This window comes from Heloderma suspectum, chromosome 2 (genome assembly GCF_057233095.1).
Source record: "Heloderma suspectum isolate Gila_16-S chromosome 2, 16-S_ref, whole genome shotgun sequence".
NCBI classification, from domain to species: domain Eukaryota; kingdom Metazoa; phylum Chordata; class Lepidosauria; order Squamata; family Helodermatidae; genus Heloderma; species Heloderma suspectum.
In genome coordinates, this window is record NC_139459.1 from 52,744,751 (window position 1) to 52,764,098 (window position 19,348).

The 19,348-nt window shown below is 40.3% G+C and overlaps 1 protein-coding gene across 13 annotated transcripts in view; it reads left to right on the forward strand.

Moving 5' to 3' along the window:
* Positions 1–19,348, forward strand: part of ATG10 (autophagy related 10) — a 202,950-nt gene that overhangs the window by 168,470 nt on the left and 15,132 nt on the right. For all 13 annotated transcript variants that reach the window (XM_084833587.1, XM_084833589.1, XM_084833586.1 and 10 more), the window contains 2 exons: positions 1,521–1,647; positions 6,281–6,378. In XM_084833587.1, coding sequence (XP_084689713.1) covers positions 1,521–1,647; positions 6,281–6,378 — 225 coding nt within the window. The remainder of the gene's footprint in view (positions 1–1,520; positions 1,648–6,280; positions 6,379–19,348) is intronic.

The following is a 19,348-nucleotide window of genomic DNA, read 5'->3' on the forward strand; positions in this document are numbered from 1 at the left end:
ATAGCCTTAAACTTACCATCACTTTCAACATAAATCTTGGAATTGGCTTCTTTTTTTTTTCTTTTTTTTTACAGCAATTGAATTATAGCCAAATTATAACCATAACAGGTCAGACAAATACATTGTCATGTTGAGAATATTGGGTAGAGTGCATCCATGCAGAATGTGGGAAGTGGTGAAGCAGTTGGATAATGACGTCTCCACTTCTCCAACCCAATTTACCATGTCACCACAAAGTTGCTAAAAGTAGCTTTAGTGGTGGTGTAATAAAACAGTTGCAAGCTGGGAGTGTCATAAAGCAGTCATGCAGTTGCTTCACCATGTGTTCAGTGCTGTGTAGATTTAGTTGTGTGAACTGGCCCTGACTAAGCTAATGTAACATTTCCTTTCACCCCCGGCCGTTAAGCACATCGATAATCCTTCCCTGGATTGAAAGAAACTGGTATGGCTAAGAGACTGAGTCAAGTATCAGGAAGTTCTCTTGGTTTGAATCTTGCCTCTGCTATGCACTCACTAGCTGGTCTTAGGCAAGCCATTCTCTCTCAGCCTCACTCTCTCTCCCCACCGCCCCCATCTGAAGTCTGGAGGATCATAATACTGGCCAATCTTACCTTACAGGGTGTTTGTGAGGATTACAACTAGGAAATGTGTATGAAACATCCTGAATGCTTGAAAGTGCTACACAAATACTAAGTATTATTACAATTCTAGCAATAGTGGGGTACTTTGGAAGCAACTGAGGGAGAAAAAATGTTTATAAGTTTGCTGAATTTGGCTGTGCATTATGTTGACCAGCTGGAACCTGTGATACAACTAAGAAACTATCCTCATTTTTAAAATCCTATTTTCCTATTTTAAACTAATATGAATGAAAAGATAAACATATTTACAGCAGTTTTTGAAATGAAACAAAAAAGGTGTAGTCTGCCTGAAGCTGGGGCCCACAGACATCTCTCTTGGCACCCGCCCCTCCGGATTTTAATTTCTTACAATTTTCTTTAAATTAAAAAACTTGTTCTTAAAACTAGGAGGCTGGCATGCTGCAAAATGAAGCGCCACCTTCTCGTGCCATCTGAAATAAGGTTCAGAAGAGTGGTTTTGCATTTTGGAGTTCAGAGCTCAGCTCTGCCCTTTACTTAGATTCTTGGGCAGGTTGCTTTTCTTTTAGTCTCACCAGTTTGCCTTCTGGGAAATGAGTGTTTTGTGACTGGACATGCTCACCATGGTAGCCATTTTATGAATGGGCAAAGCCCCCCTCCAATGGCAGCTATTTTATGAGAGTATCCACAACACTCTCAAAATTCCAAATGTGCCCACTGACCCAAAAACGTTGGGGACCCCTGCTGGAGCATGCAAGTTGATCACTCAGATGACAATCCACTTATGATTATGGCAAGGCAGGTGACAGCATGGTAGTAGCATTTATGATTATTGCAGATATTTATTAATTTGATGCAGTAATCTATTCTCTTCCACATTGGTTTATGCCCACTGTTTATGGGTGTTAATATCTGTTTCAGGAAGGTCTGGAAGACTCTCAAGCAGCTGAGATCTCTGCTACTTCAGAGGTGACTCACTATGAATACCATGTTTTGTACTCCTGCAGTTACCAAGCTCCTGTACTTTATTTTAGGGCATGTTTTTTAGGTAAGATGTCTCTTGCTTAAACCAAATATTTAAAATAAAAATATACGTTTGTACTGAACTAGCAGGAAAATAAAGAGATAAAAATATTGGGTTATAGTGGTGGTTTATGAATCATTTCTTGTACATATTTCAGACTCTGTAAGTATCAGTATCCTGGGGCAGATGATATCATCTCAGCCTGAAGGAGTTTGATCTTTACACTCCTGGCAGCATGCCTATGGTTGACTAAACCTGCGGGCCATTTTTCTTTTATTCGAAATGAAAATAAAATCTTAAAGCTGTAGAATCAAACTCAGAAATGGAGTACCTGGGCCTGGCTCTTGTAGCCCTTGATGTAGGCTTATCCAAATTTTCATTTTAAATTAATAATGCATCCTAATTGAGAATGATTAAATGGAAACAACATCCTACTCAATCATGTTTCAGCCATTGCAAGCATAAGGTTTCAGCTTCTTGTGCCAGGAGTTTGCTTTATGGCTTTTCATTGCCATACATTTCTGTTATGTATATTCTTTGTGATATGTGTGGCAACCTATGTCTCACTACTGTTTCACTCATTTTGTCAGGAAGGTGGAGAATCTTCCTCCTCCAAGGCCACTGTTAGTAATGTTTATTTAATTAGTAGGCATAGAGTGATCATAATGTAGCGCTGTCTGTACTCCACTCTGCTCTATCCAAAGAGTCTGTACCTGGGGCTAGGGAGTTGGAATCCTGAGGTCATTTCTAAACTTAGCAGCATCAGTGGCTTTTGTGTTTGGAATGATCTATTAGCTTTATCTAGATTAACACATCTGAATGTTGCTAGTGATATCTTTCCTTTTTAATTAAAAAGTAGCTTAAGCTGCTTTGAATGTGTTTGGTAGATTTAATCACTCACTGTCTTATATTGTTTAATGGCTTTTAATTTTGCCATGTTAGCATTTTAACCAGCCCTGGTAAGTGAAATGGAAGAACACGTTCTCAGACTCCTCTGGTGAAAGGGCTTTTAATCTGAGGTTCATTTTCTCACAAATGACAATTTAAGGTATATTTTCAATTTAGGATGTAGGGGTATATCTCAGGGTCTATTGCTAGTAATAGTTTCCTAATTCATGCATACCACGCTGCAATTATATCCTTGTGGAAGCTGCAAACATTTAATGAAGTAGCAATACACCATTTAAGTTGTTTGCAGATAGGAGAATAAAGAAATTCTTGCTGCTCAAGTCACTTAGTGATTTCAAAATATATAATAAGAGGCACATTAATTTATTTGTAGTGTGAAAAAATACCATCATTTTTTTATTCACTGGAACAACAGTATACCTCCTGGATGCAAGGTGATGGTGGAGGGTGTGTGTGTGTGGAATGGTGTTGCTGCAGGTAAAGGAAATAGGGCAGGGTTTTTTTCTTCTTTTTTTTTAAACAGTACGGTATTTTCATATAATTAGTATTCACTATAAGCAGTTAATCACCAGAGAAGAGCTCCCAGAGACAAAACAAGTTGTTTAGCTTGTCAGCATCAGGGAATCGGAGGTGTTGAAACATGACTCCTTATAGCTGGAAGTGGATATTACAGAAGCTGATGGATGATCTAATGCACAGTCTTTGTATTGTATGCCAACAGCTCCCCTTGCAGTACAGAATTTTAATTGTTCCTGCAAGTATAATTACACATTTTAACACACTTCTTGGGAATTTTTCACAATAGAAAATAATGACTTTTGGAGGATTTATACAACCAGCTGGGGTCTCTTTATATCTTTTTAGCGTCTCCCCTTTCTGACCTGCAAAGTATGACACACATTGATCTGACAGTTCTTTCCGATAGGATTTCACTTATGCAACCTTTAGATGTTACAACACTGGTGGAGCTAGTTTTCCAAGGGGTCATCCTGTGACCTGTCTCCTTCAGCACCATTTGGTAGAAAGGTAGGATGCAAGTTTAATAAATTAAATGTTTAAAGGCCTGCAAGCATACGGGCAGGGTGATATGGGCAGTCGTCCCCCCCGCCCCCCCATTCTTTCATTGCCTGATTGGGATCAAAGTTTGATAAGAACCTATGCAGTTGGCTTTGCCCATATGGTGGTAGGCTGCAAAATGTTTTAGTACCTCATGGGATGAACCTACAGAAAAATGACTCCTATATTGCTGTAACATCCAAAAGGCACCTCATTTTCAGTCTGAGTAGCACATTAATTTATATTGCAAATTCTACTTTATTTAAAATTATTTACTTGACACCCTCGATCCTAAATATGTATGTTGGTATATCTGACTGACACATTAGTATAAAATCATGTTTCATGACATTGCATTAGCACTATATATCCACTCTTAGCCAATTTTAAGACTGTGCCGTTAGTGTATTGTATATATTCAAATAACAATGTGAAGTTTCTGTAATGTGAAGACTGGTGTCTGAGAGCTGATGTGTACTACTTTCACTTTTCATTAAAAATAAATGATCCAAAATAATAATTCCTTAGTATTTAATACATTTTGGAATTTTGTCTGTGTTAAAGATACAGGATGAAATTATTGCTTGTCTTGGTGTGTGTGTTTTCTTCTATATATAAATGTTGCCCCTGGTTGCATGATTCATGTTGCACCATCTACATGGTTATGATTATCTGGTAGCAGTGCACTATGTGCAGTTTCTGGTGAAGTGTATTGGTGCAACTGCTGACAACAGATAAATTAGAATTGGGACACCAGTACTGAACTGGGAGACAATTCCAGCTTCAGCAAGGCAACATGTTTAGCAATGCAATATGGGTAATGTTTCATCCCAAGGTTGTTTCACATAAGATGAGGTTTCTATATAGGATTCCCTACTTTAGTGCTATGGGAAACCATAGTTGGCAGCACCAGTGACTCTGCAACACATGGACATACAGCAAAACAGAAGTGCATGTATTCATCATATAATAATTTCCCACATGGAAGTGACTTCTGTGCAGAACGTTTTGTCATGTGAAGATTATAATCTTCAAAACTGTTGCTGGAACATTTTACTCTCTGTGGCAGCTCTGAAAGACTGTATAGTCACTGGGAATATTATTATATAATCACTTTCGTAGTTCCAATCACATATTTGCGAGATGTTAAGTGTAAATCTGCAGGCTTTAATCTTTACTAATTTTTGAAAGGACAAAACTCATCTCAAATTCACACCATTCTTTCTAAATTAAATTCCCAATCCCCCACCATCATTAACTGGAATTCCTTTCAAAGACTCAGGGAGTAATCCTATGGCCGCTAGTCAGCAGCTAGACGGCCATAGGATATCTTGTTTCCCAAGAACCAACCTCGGTGCCCACACTCCAAAGTTGGTTCCCAGAGACCTGACCTTCCCCCCCTTCTGCGCTGCCTCACAGAAGAACTTTAAATACTGTGTTGCCTTTGAAGACAAGTCATCAAGGTTTCGTACCAAGACAATGCTCAGCTATAAATGACATATTGTTTTATGCATTTATTTATATTTATAAAGACTTTGAACCTGCCTCATTCTAGAACAGTCAGGCAAAGAACAACAGTTGAAACGGAACAGCAATTAAAATATGAAATTTAAAGTATGTGTTACCATATCAATATAGCAATAACTGCACTCATGGTTAACCAGCCAAAATGTTCTCACATGGTGTCTGGAAGACAGCCAGCTATGTCAGACAAAAGGAAGAAGGGAGTTCCACATCAGAAATCAGCTTCCCTTTTATGTGTTCCCCTTATGGTCCCTTATTAAAAGGCACATAGAGGGTACCACCAAAAACCTTTCTATTGTGTTTCCTACATGTGTAGTAACTTAGAGCATATGGCAACTGTCCCATCAGCATTTGTGGCTTGTGTTCCATTATCACACATTACAATATAATCCTGTTTTCCTGCAAAGACATTAGTTTTTGACAGTTGCCTTTGCTTCCCCTATGTTTTTATTTTTCCATATTTTGAAGTTGCTGCTGGTAACTGGTAAGTGAAAAACAGAAAATTTTGTCCTCCATTTTTAATATGTTAAAAAAAATTACAAAACGGAATCTGATGGCAAGAGGTTTTCAAGTTGTATCTTAACATGACATTCAAATGTTAATTGGGTTAATAAATCCTGTTTCTTTCATGGACATGAAAATGTCAGTGGAATAAAACTATTTATTATAGGAGAATGGCCTCCTGACACCTGATAAATGCCAAGATAATGATAGTTATTGAAAAAGTATCAAAATATTCTCTCATTTGTCAAAAATAAATACTCCAGCAAAGATCATATTTATTTTCAATATGGTAACTACATTATATTATAAAACTTGAGCCGATAACCAGGATCCAAGAGTAAGCACCAATCAATTCCGCATAGTGAGAAATCTATATAGCAGCCAATGGCCATGGTAGCTGGGGATGATAGGAGCTATAGTCCAAAACATCTGGAAGGCACCAGGTTGGTAAAGGCTGCTGTAGAACGATGTTATTTAGCACTTAGGTATGACAATTAGACAACACTGATGAGCAAGGTTGGGCCATCTATTCCCCCCCTGACACACACACACTTACACGCTTTTGGTTTTGTGTTTGCTTTTGAATTATCTGTATTTTGCATGCTTATATGTAGATGTATATGATTAATCTCAGAGTACGGGATGTGGATTTCTTTCTTTTCAGATGGAAGGCCTTTAACTCTGGATGAAATATGGAAAGGTGTGCATGACTGCTACAGGGAGTGCCTGTGGCAGGGACCCTGGGACACCATTACACAACAGGTTAGATGTTTCTAACCTATTCTAGTAGGGGTGGGTGACTTGTGACCTCCAGAGGTTTGGGCCTACAACTCCCATAATCCCTCACCATTGGCCACCCTGGCTATAGTTGATAGGAGCTATGGTTCAACACATCTGGAGGGCCACAAGTTGCCCATCCTTGTGATATAGCATGGAAATAATTTACATAAAGTATTTTATATATTCAGCTAGATTGTTTACTAGTCCACTGGCAAGGATAAACCCTGAAATTGATGAAATTAATTTTGTAAAGTGGAAAATAGGAAATTTTTTAGGGTTTGAGAGTCCAATTTTAAAGCCTAGTTTGAATAATCAATTGGCTAATGAAAGCTATCCTCCAATCTTCTTGTTACTATTGAGAACCTTCCTTCCAACCAGATGGAGTTCTAAAATAGCCTCATAGAATGTATTCCTCTTTGCAAAGAATAATCCACTGAATATGGAACAGTTCCCAGTTCCATTTTGAATAAAAATGATCTTTCAGGAGATAGCATTGTTAATACTTTATTTAAAGAGACAAGAAATCTGTAGCATAATTTCACTCCATCCATGCCCTGATATATTAAGATTAATTTCTATTGTAGTTGCAAACGTATGCAACTGAGTTACTCAAAATGGAACTCTTTAATTGACTGAAAGAAGAAGGGGAACCAACCATCTGCTAAGGGCAGGGGCTGTAGTATAATAACCATGCCATTAATAATGACCATAGTTCATCCTATTAGAAGGCTAACTTTATAATAAATGCAGAAATTGAGATGCAGTTATTCTAACATAAATGTACTTTGCAAAATTTGGAAAATTTAAAGGAACTTGTTTGAAAAGAGGGAGGGACAGAGACTTGAGCAAGGAAGAGGAGGACTAATCCTCTTCTCATTGGCTTTTTCCTGTTTTTTCTCTCTTCCCTCTTCCTTTGCTTCTGAATAATCTAGATGGAAAAGACACTAGAGTGGGCAGTGCCAGAAGTAGTGGGGGAGAAATTTTCTGTCCCCAGTCCCTTCCTGCGCCTTGAATTATGGCAAATTCCCCCAGTGTTATAGGCAGTAACACATCAGACACATGTTTCACATTGCAATGTGTTGTCAAAATGGATCACTATAGTTCTGAGCATACGATGGGGTTTTTATTGTCAGTTTTTTCGGTTCCTGGTATTTTACTGTTAATTGATTTTAGCTGTTCTAAATTATTAAAATGTTTGCATGTTAAAAGTTTGATATTATGTTTTATTATGTTGTATTTGGGATTTTAATTTTTGTGAGCTGCCCAGAGAGCTTTGGCTATTGGGCAGTATAGAAGCGATATAAATGAAATTAATGGAATAGCAGATGGAAGCATTATGTAGGGTATCTACATTTATCAGCTGAAATCACCAATTTCCTTCTCACGGGTTCAGAAACTATTCAGATAATGAAAACAACTTAAGATATTTGTTAAATGTGATTCTAGATAATCCAGTCTTTGTAAAGACAGTACTGTTGTTAAACATGAAATATGTCTGCTTTCATTTGCCAACTGGGATACCCGTTTGGTTTTTCCTCTTTCTGTTTCACACAAATACACACAAAATAAATGCCATTGGTATCCCTGTTCACAAAAATTTAACGGCTTTGTATTATGAGTAGTTGTAATAAACCTTTTCTTGAATAAACAGAGTTGTGAGCAAACGTGCTCATATTCACTAAGGCTTAATCAGTAATGGGATGTATAATCAAACACACAAAGCTAGTTGTTGAGTAAGCTAATTACAATGAGCAGCTTGAGCCTTACAGTCATTGTGTTGCCAAGAAAAATATATATTGAGTCATAGAACCAGTTCACATCTTTGGCAGCACTACTGAATTCTCCCCATGTGATCATCTTTAGGCTTGCATGTGCTATCAGCTGCATGGAAATAGAATCATAATTGGATCGAGATTTCAGTGCATGTAACAAGGCTGGTAGAAGCTGACTTTCCTGCCCCCCTTGCCACAGCAACCCCCTGAAAATGCTCTACTGAAGGGAGGGGATGCTGAATTGTGTGTGCTAGAATGCGAGGGGCTGAGAGATCCCCCTCTTCTCCCCCAGCACTCTGCATCACAGCCCACGCCATTCAACAGGGTCCCAGAATCTTGGTGGAACAGGTTTTTAGAGAGCTAGGGTGAGGTCTGAAGTGAGGAGGAGAGGGTGGGGAAGTTTGGTTTTCTCCAGCCCCATTAAGTGTGCTTTATTCTGGATCCAACCTATAGACCAGGTTCAGATGATTGCGGAGTGGGAAAAAAATGTTGGTTCTTTCCCCGCCCCCATGCGTGCTTGTTGTGCGATTGTGATTTACATAATTACCTGCGATGATGTGCCAGTTGCCATGTTGCCCGAACCTGGGTTGCAGCAGGGGTGGCTTCGGACCCACCCTACAACCCACGACTTGCAGTAGGGTGATTATGTAAATTGCGGTCACGCAACTGGTATAGGGAAAGAAGCAACGATGGGTTCTTTCGCCCTTGTGAACATGGCCATAGAGTTTGAGAGGGCCTTATAGGCCATCTAATCCACCACCACCACTGCTTGATGCAGGAAAACCCATGCTAGAGCAACAGATGGCTGTCCACCTTCTGCTTGAAGACCTCCAACATGAGAGAGCCCACCACCCGCTTAGGTAATTGATTCCATTGCTGAACTGCTCTTACTATGCAGAGTTTCTCCTAATACGAAACTGAAATCTACTGTCCTATAACTTTAAGACCATTAGATCTAATTCTGCCCTATGGAACAGAGGAGAACAAGTCTTTGCCTTCTTCTATGTGACAGCCGTTCAGGTGTTTAAAGTATGCTATCATGCCCCCTCTTAGTCTGGTTACCTCAACCTTTTGTCACAGCATTGTTTTTCATACTGCTGACTATCTTCATTGTCTTCCTCTGAACCCATTCTAGTTTGTCTATATCTTTCTTCAAGTGTGGTTCTGAGAACTGGACACGGTACTTCAGATAAAGTCTGTTTAGTGCAGAATAAAGTGGAGCTATTATTTCCTGTGACTTGGAAACCATGATTCTACTGTCATAGCAGTAGATTTGGGAGGGCTTGGGGTGGGGGGTTGCTACAGGGGATGAGAAGAAGAGTACACTTGCTCAATGTTGGATATCACCCATTATTTTGAAAAGCACCCTGGGAATATGAATGAAGGCCAGTATAATTATACATAACACTGGAGAACCTGGGAAGCTACCATGTGCTACTGCTGCTGTAGACAACAACAACAACAGTTAATAAAGCTTATATTCTGCTAGCACAGGTTGAATGCTCCTAACTGCTGCTGGAAGTCACTTGATTCTCTGTATGTGAAGAGACACAGCTCAACATTCCATTTCCATGCGGAAGATGGGAAGTTGTGTCATAATGAGTCAGACCATTGGTCCATCTAACGCAGTGTTTGGTCAGTATTTTCTGCACTGCGACAGCAGCTTTCCAAGATTTCAGACAGGAGTCTTTCCCCGATCTAGTTGGAGATGTCAAGCATTGAACATCGGACCTTCTGTGTGCCAAGCTTGTGTTCTGCCACTAATCTACTGTCCTTTGGTGTGGCTTTCTCTGTGCTCAGATTTTCTTGGCCCATGTATATACCAGATTTCAGTGTTCTGGGTCACCTGGAACCATTTGGGGTACATGTTGAGACTCCCATTGTGAAATGGAGATGTACAAATCCCCCACCTTTAGACTTCTCTACTCATTGTGGAGTCCCAGATTCTAGAATTCTCTTACACAGGGCAGCTCCATTCTTAAGGCAGCAGACACGATCATTGTGGTTTCACCAGCATTCCACAAGTGTGAAGAGTGAATGACATACCTATGTCTTTAAATACCAGTGTAAATGAATCGGGAAGCCCTCATCCTATCAGGATTCTAGGTGTCAAGGGCTCCTTGGAGGCCTCTCTCAGTCTAATCCAGTAGCCAAGTCCAGACACAGACAAAGGGAATCTTTTCAAAGCTTTATTCCTCTTTTACAACTTAACAACTCTGTTAGCAACTAGATATGAGCAGCAGAGTACCTATGCCCTCAGTTGGAACAGTTGGTCCCCGTTTGAAGGAGAATCACTGGCAGACCCTGAACTTATGGGCTAGGGAGAGTCCCTCCCCTTTTCCCTTGGATCCTCTGGGCGCAACCGTTGTTTGTGCAACAACCGAGCACTACGCCCTCCATTTGGCGCTGCTCCCTGCATCGGCGTTGCGCGTCCAGCAAGTCTGCTTCCCGCACTCTCTCACTCCCGGGCCTGCTATCTATGCTAGGAATGCCGATGGGAGGAATCTCTGCCAGCTGTTGGCCCTGGGAAGGATGAGCACGCTCCTCTCCCAGGAGCGGCTGCTCTTCCTCAGAATCAGAACTACTCTGGGATTCTATGGGCTTAGTGCCCACCCTGACACTAGGATTCCTAGTACATATATAGAGAGAGATATTCTGTTTGGAGATCCATGGTATCACTCGTATATCCACAGCAATTGTGTATTCTGTGTGAAATATGGAGCTGCCCACAATCTGTGCAGTGTTATTATTGGGTATTTTCTGTGCATAATATGCATTTTGCAACATAGTGTCTCTAATACTCCTACATTTATGATAGCCAAAGAGCCTCTACTTACATGTACAACATTATGCATAATACTTGTTACAATTTGCTTGCAAACCCACCTTATTACACTTAAAATTGATTATACATAAATAACGTTTGAAGAGTGATTTTTGTAAATGATTTTTGCATATCTTTCATTTATTCGTTTATTTATCTGATGTTGAACGTATAGAATTCCACTCAGAATCACGTAATTTCCTTCCACATTTAAATGGCCTGATCCAGCTAAGCTGAAGTAAATGGACTCAAGGTGATTCAGTCACATTGACATGTGGGATTTGGTTGGCATACATCCAATTACTGAAAGTAGTTTGCATTATGCATTGAGCTAATAATTAAAGCAGCATAAGGAAGGGAAAAAATAGATATTCACAGTCTAGCTGTACTGATCCAAATAAGGTGTTAGACTTGTATAAAATGGTTCTGCTTAGCAGCACTGGCTAGCTGCACTACTGGGATTTTTAGGATGCTTTTTTTCTTCTTGATGCGGCATCATGACCCCAACCCTGAGTAGAAGCTAGGAGAGTGACACAGAGGAGAAACCAACTGGATCAAGAAGAACAATGGTGCAAGTTGTAGAGGTGCTGAACCCAGACTCAGGCCCTGATACTGAACCCAAGGCAGAGTCTGTCAGCTTGGAACTTCTTGAGGTAGTGCTGCCAATAGAACCATTTCATATTTTCATTCGAAGATCATATGCTGAATATGTGCAGTATTTTAGTATATGGCCCAAAAGAAAAGGCTTGCTCAGTCTAGAAGAACTTACCGTCGACTAGGGCGGACAGCAGTGCAAACAAACTAGGGATAAGCTATGGTTCTGGGTTCAGACACAATGACAAGCCAGATTTCAACAAACTGCACCATGGCTTAGTATTATGTATGAGCCAAGCCATTGACTCTGAAGATATATATCAGTGCTATGTCATTTCTTTCATGTGAATAAATTACCATCTTACCCACACCTCCCTGATATTACCATCAAACCAGACAATTTTTTACGTTAATCTAGCTGCTACTCTTTTTCAATATGTGGTTAAGAACCTGAAAGACATGTTCTTTATAGTACTACAGTAATTCTGTCCATTACATCACTTAATTTATGGCAGTGTTAAACACAAAAATCAATAAACATTATTTCTAAAATGTCAAGTATGTTAATGGCGTGGGGTTTAAAAAAGAAGTAAAGAGATGTTCAACCGTTTCTGAAGGGGAGGGCTTTGATACAGAGGTGCTTAGGCACAGCAAAGTGAAAATGTGGTAGGGATGTTTTAAATCTTCATGCCTGAGTCATGAAGAGTGTGTGTAGGTAGCTATTCTTAGACATAAAAATCTTCCTGGACATATTGCCGGATTTTGTGAAGTAGAAGAGGTTATGTACGGTATAGCTCAACAGAAGGTTGCTAAGAGTTCTTGCTAAATTCCTTTGAGCTGTATCAACAGTTGCTGTAGAACACTGGCTGAAACCTCTGGAAAATCATTTGTAGTATCAGCACTGTAGAAGATAAAATCATAACCACCATTTTACTGCCAAACATATTTTAACCCTTAAAGGTCTTGTTTCCATGATGAAATTGGAAGCATACAGGTCTGGAGATGGCGAGTGGTGCCCATGAATCTAAAATCAGGCCATTCTGTTCCATTAATGGAAGCGTCCCCCTTCACCACTACTCGAAGAGATCAAGACAGCTACTCCGTTTTCTTCCTTTTTAGTGCAGGCCTCAGAAGTGCACACCATAGAATTTCCTGTGGTGTTACAATGTATATGGAGTCTGTATAAACTTAGTGGGGCTCGGTCAGAATAGGGATATTGGAGAAATTCGCATTGGAATCAAATGACTGTTTTTTTATGAATCTGGCCTGTGGATTCCACAACAGACCAGCTTTTTTAAGTCTGGCAGATTTCACAAACTTGCAGATCATTTTTCTAACTTTCCCAAATTTTGCACGAATTTAGTAATAGAAAAATATGCAAGATAAAAAAAACCAGCCAAAAATGTGCATTTGCTACATAGGCTAAAGTGTGAAAATGCTCTTTGCGCGCGCGGGGGGGGGGGATTTGCAGATTTTTGCAAATGTGAATTTCCACAAATTCAGAAACTAAAAAGATCTGACTCTGTTGATGAGCGGATGACGGAACAAAAAGCATCTGACAATCTGCAAAATGCAGATGGAATGGATTTTACACAGTCTGTACATCCCTAGGTCAGAACCCTTTCCTGGGTATGTCCTTACCACTGTTGCTTCCACTTCCTGCATATTGGAACAAAAAATCTTAACTTCAAGGTAGTGGGCTCTAGGGAGGTAGTGGGCTCTCCCATACTGGAGGCATTCAAGATGAGGCTGGACAGCCATCTGTCAGGGGTGCTCTGACTTGGATTCCTGCATTAAGCAGGGGGTTGGACTCAATGGCCTTGTAGGCCCCTTCCAACCCTACTATTCTATGATTCTATGAAGGATACACTGGGGTCTGACCTCGCAGTGACTGACCAAGAAAGGGTTCTTGGGATTGTGGTGGATAGTTCAGTGAAAATGTTGACTCAGTATGCAGGTGCTCTGAAAAAGGCATATACTATGCTAGGGTTCATTAGGAAAGCAATTGAAAATAAAGCTGCCAGTATCATAATTCCCTTATACAAATTTGTGGTACAACCACATGTGGAATACTCTGCACAGTTCTGGTCACCAGACCTCAAAGAGGATACTATAGAGTTGGAAAAGGTGCAACCAAAGTGAACAAGGGGCTGTAGCAAGCCCCCTATGAGGAAAGATTGCAACATTTTGGGCCCTTTAGCATAGAAAAAAGGTGAGTAAGGAGGGACATGACAAAAATTATATGAATAAGGGGGGAATGTGACAAAATTATGCCTGGTGTGGAGCAGGGGTTATGGGGTTGCCCAATTCAGCCCATGGAGAGTTGTGCTCTCTTTGTGGGCTACTCCCCTCCCCAAGGCCCACCCCTACCTGGGGAGAGGAATCCCCATTTATCTCCAGTCTCTGATGGAGGGAGCCCAAGCCTCCGTGGACAGGAGGTTCCCCACCCTTATGGTAGGGTTTCGATGTGTGCAGGATGTATCAGGCAGGTGAACCTATTGTCAATCAGCATACTTTCACTGGTTTTTTTTTCAGACTGATCTTTTAATTAGTGCTAAAATTCTTTTCCAGCGATGATGTTTTAGATTAAAGTTGTTGTGAAATAGTGCTTAAAAGAAGGTGTTGTAACGCTACAGCATTATAATGCTTATTTAAAAATTATTTTAAAAAATGAACCCAGTTGCTTTCTAGTCACCACTATTTTAGCAAAGTGGGATTTTTTCTAATTAAACTACACTTCAGATCCAAAACAAAAACACTTAGTTTTTTGACATTTCACAGGAAGTAATGGGGAGTCACAGTTAAATGAATAAGCACTTAGTACTAATTAAATAATTGTGTGTTACTGTTTTTTAAAGGATCGTTTGGAATGGTTTTTTTTATGGTGGATTGGACCTTCTCCACCTAGAGCAGCTGTGTCCCACCCACTGGTTCAGATAGAACATAGGAAGATGTATACACAGAAAAAATACAGCATCCATGCTAGTGTGGAAAACAATTGCAATTTTGCTTGTAGCTTACAGTGGAAGTCATTTGAGGTGCTAGGAGCTGCCTGTCTGGAAGCAGTCGACAGTTTTTAGGCTTCATGGAAGTGCTAAAACACTTTTTGTAAGATTTTAAAAAATATATATTTTCTCTTGTAAGTTTGTATTAATGATCCTGCATAATCTTACCGAGGTCTCATTTTCTCCATCCTTACACAGCTTGTTAGGTTGTCTTCTTACACCTTCAATAAATCTCACAGCTTCAGAACATATTTTAAACTCATTTATTAAAATGACATGCAAGATTACCAAATAGTTGATGACTAAATTAATTTTATTTTGGCAAGTATTGAAAAATATATCATCTGTTTATTTTCATGAAAGGAGTGAAGTGCCAATTCTAAGAACAAAAATTGGTCTGCCAATTTTCCAGTATAAACTTTTCTTTAAAATGTTTAATCAGTTACAAACTTTAATCATAGTTGAGTAGGCATACTTCATAGTAGGATATTTCTTGTTGCTGAATTTATGCAACACCTTCATAGATGGCAAATTGCACTATTCAATTAAGAGAGAGATCCTTGTAACATCTTCCATAAAACAAGAAGGAAAAACAACCTGAAGTCAAACAAAGGGGCAGATGGTGGTTGTACTTAAGACTTAAAGTGATGTCATTATCTTGTTAATGCCAGAGCAGGTAGCCTTTAAGGCAGGGGTGGTTCCCCTTCCAGCCTATGGAGCTTCCAGGGCCTGGAGTTGGCCTCCAAGCCTCGTCCCCTGGAGAAATTCCCACCTGGGGAATCGTGCTGATCTCAGATGGGAGATAACAGTGGAGGGGGGGGGGGCTCCTTGATGGCATTGTACTGGAAGGATGACCAGTTTGCATTCCATGTGCCACCCTCATGGGAACAACATGCGCCACATGAATCCAGGGATTCAGCTGTATTGTGTCTTCTGCCATTGTATGCAGTACAGGCAGTGTCCCCGGCCTAGGTGGTGACTGGAGCAACTTTGCTATGCACAGGCTTTCCTCAGCTGGAACATGCTATCAACCCCCAGACCAGAACTCTGAGAGTGATCTTGAGATGGAAAACGAAACCAGGGATACCTCCAAACAAGGAAGTGTTTTAATAATGTGTGTCTTCAATTACCTGCATATTGACAGGATAAATGCATGCTCCAGTCATGACAAAGAGGTTAAATTTCTCGATGTCCTAAATGACTGTGAACTAGAGGAGTTGGTCATGGAACCAACCAGAGGGTAGGCGACCCTGGATTTAATCCTAAATGGTGTCACCCAGGATCTAGTACAAGATGTGAATGTTGTAGAACCAATTGGAACTAGTGACCACAGTGCTGCCATTAATATATATTTTATACATATTTAAGTGGGAAGTCCAAGGAAGTCCAACACAGTCACATTTTATTTCAAAAGAGGAAACTTCTCTAAAACGAGGGAACTGGCAAAAAGGAAGTTGAAAGGGGGAATCAGGGGGGAGTCAAGAGGGTTAAATCTCTTCAAAATGATTGGAGGTTACACAAAACCACAATAACAGAAGCTCAGCTAGAATGTAGAGGTTAGGAAAGGTAGCACTAAATCCAAAAGGTCACCAGCATGGTTAATGGCTAGTGTCAAGGAAGCTATTAGAGAAAAGAAAGCTTCATTCAGAAAATGGAAGTCTTGCCCAAATGAGGAAAAAGGAAGCACAAGCTTGTACAAAGGAGATGCAAGCAGACAATAAGAGATGCAAAAAAGCATTTTGAGGAGCATATTGCTAACAACATCAAGGTCAACAATAAAGAAGTATTTAAATATATCAGAAGCTAGTAAACCAGCTAGGGAGGCAGTTGGACCATTGGATGATAATGAAATCCAAGGAGTACTAAAGGAAGATAAGAAGATTGCGGAGAAGCTGAATGAATTATTTTCATCTGTCTTCACTGCAGAAGATATAAGACCTGTGCCTGAATGGATGTTTTCAGGAAGAAAGCCTGAGAAACTGAGGCAAATAGCAGTGACAAAAGATGAAGTTCTCAACTGTAGTTATGTACAGTTATGGTCACTACATCTAAAAGAGGATACTGTAGAGTGCAGAAAAGAGCAACTAAAGTGATCAAGGGGCCAGAGCAACTCCCCTGTGAGGAAAGGTTACAACAGCTGGGACTATTTAGCTTAGAAAAAGGGCGAGTAAGGGGGACATGATAGAGGTGTAGAAAATTTCTGCATGGTGTGGAGAATGTGGATAGGGAGACATTTGTTTCTCTCTGGTAATACTAGAACCTGAGGTCATCCCGTGAAGCTGATTGGTGGGAGATTCATGACAGATAAAAGGATGTACTTCTTCATACAGCACGTAGTTAAACTATGGAAATCACTTCCACAAGAGGTAGCGATGGCCAGCAATTTGGATGGCTTTAAAACGGAATTGGACAAATTCATGGAGAATAAGACTATCAATGGCTACTAGTCCTGATGGCTATGTGCTCCCTCCGGTATTGGAGGCAGTATGCCTATGTGCACCAGTTGCTGGGGAACATGGATGGAAGGGTGCTGTTGCACTCATATTCAGCTTGGGGGTTTCCCATGAGCGGCTGATTGGCCACTGTGTAAACAGAATGCTGGACTAGGTGGACCCTAAGCCTGATCCAGTGTGGCTCTTCTTATGTTCTACCTATGATTGTATATGGGGTAGGAAGGTGGTTGGACTTCCTGTTACACATTGCCATCTGGTTCCCCTGGCCCAGGTCACAACTAACCGAATAATGTTCAGTGTCCACTTCTAATTCTTACTACTTTCCTAGGTTGACCGTGCTCTTCACTGTCATGTTTATTTCTATACAGAGGCTATTTACTGGTAAAAATATGGGGCATGTGAAAAATTGTCAGTGACAACAATGCAGTAAGGACTAGGGAGCTCTGTGAGACAGGGGAAAGACAGGGATTTTGATCCAAGATCCACATCAGCTCAAGCCAACTACACTGTCTTAATAGGAGGAAAGTTTGGGAAAGGAAGAATGTCCAGTGCTTCATAAGTTCATAGGAAGGCTGTGCTGAGAACATTTTGCTACAAGAAGGGGTATTGGAAAATAATCTGGTTGCATTTCTCTAGTCCACAAAAGGCTATGCCGTAAATATGGTCATCTTTAAGGTGCTGAAAGACTCTTTGCTTTTGCTGCAACAGACTAACATGACTACCTCTCTGGAAATTCTTGAAAGTGATGGTACACTAAAAATAACAGCTCAGTGTGTGTGTGTGTGTTTGCACACACACGCGTGCATGCACACACAGACAGATAGATATAGATATAGATAACACCAAAATAGTTCTGGCTCAGTTGCTTTTTGTTGCTGAACAAAAGCTCCATCACAGAGTGCCTGGCAATTTGTCAGTGGTGTGTGTGTGTGAGTGTGTGTGTAAGAGAGAGTGGGGGGAAGTGAAGGGTCTTCCTGTTTCTATGGCAGCTCATGGTGTATTTGACTTAATGTGATATTATCCAGTAATAATCAGTATGGTGAAGAAACATATAGGGTAGAACATTTCAAGTGCTCTCTTGCTAGCCTCGCATTTCTAGGTGCAGCAATCTCTGCTGGGAATGCATTTCTATTTTAATCTTTCTAGTGAAGTGTAGAGCATCTTCTTAAACACTGGGGATGGGCCATAGCTTAGTTGTAGAATACATGTTTTGCATGATCAAGCTCTCAGGTTCAACCCTCAGCAATTCCAGTTAAAAGGAGCTCATAAATGGGGGGCTGAGAAAGATACCAACTTGTGACACTGGAGTACTACTGCCAGTTAGAATATATACTGGGCTAGTTGTGGACTAACTCAGTTATAAGACCGCTTCATATTTTCAATATATCCATTCAAAAGGCAGGATTCTAGCTTAAAATAATTTCCTTCTGAGTGTATCTTCCACAAACAGGGATCTTACATTCTGCAAGATCAGTAAGCATGCAGAGTGCTGTTGCTAGAAGCTCTTTATTCAAAAGAGAGGAGGAGAAATTTGCTAGCAAGGTAAAGTTGTAATTAAGAATATGCTTATGAAGAGCATAACATACATTTTCTCACACTGTCGTTCTCCAGTTCCCATTGCAGGAGGTTTTAATTCTGCTATTTCTTTTTCTTTGATGGCTGAAGAAATGGGAGCCCCTGTATTCCTTTTCAAACACAAATGATTGAATACCCTACTGCTAGGCTGTGGTTGAAAATGCAGCATTTTCTCCCTAGTAAACAATAGGGCAGTCTAACTTCTGGGAAGTGAGGATCTTGCTTTCTGCTCATGGTGATAATGCTACTTTAACATAGAGAGGCTTTATTGATGGTGTCTTTTTTATATGTAGTAACTGTTGTTTGGAAATGTTTTCTGAAATAGTAATGCATAAACAAGAATGACCCTGGTTGGGCTCTTGCAATCTTACCCATCCACTTTAGCAATCATTCTGAAGTCAACATGGCAGTACTGACTTTATCTCATCATTGTCTTGGTCTGTAAGTGATGTTCTTTGAATCTCTACAATGAATAAACTTTCGATTGCTTTTTAAAATCCCAGTTGAGCACAGTTTCTTAAGCATACATCTCACATGGGTTATGCATGTTTTATAGTGTTGTTCTGGGTGAAACTTCAGGAACATACCTGCAGAGGGCTTTTTTGGTGATCAGATGTATTCCTTTAGTGCATCTAGTCTTTTTAGCCCCTGAAGATGCTGATTTTCAGCCTGCGCTAGTTCTGTCCCTATCTGGCTGGCAGGTTCAGCACACTCCAAACAATCCAAGGG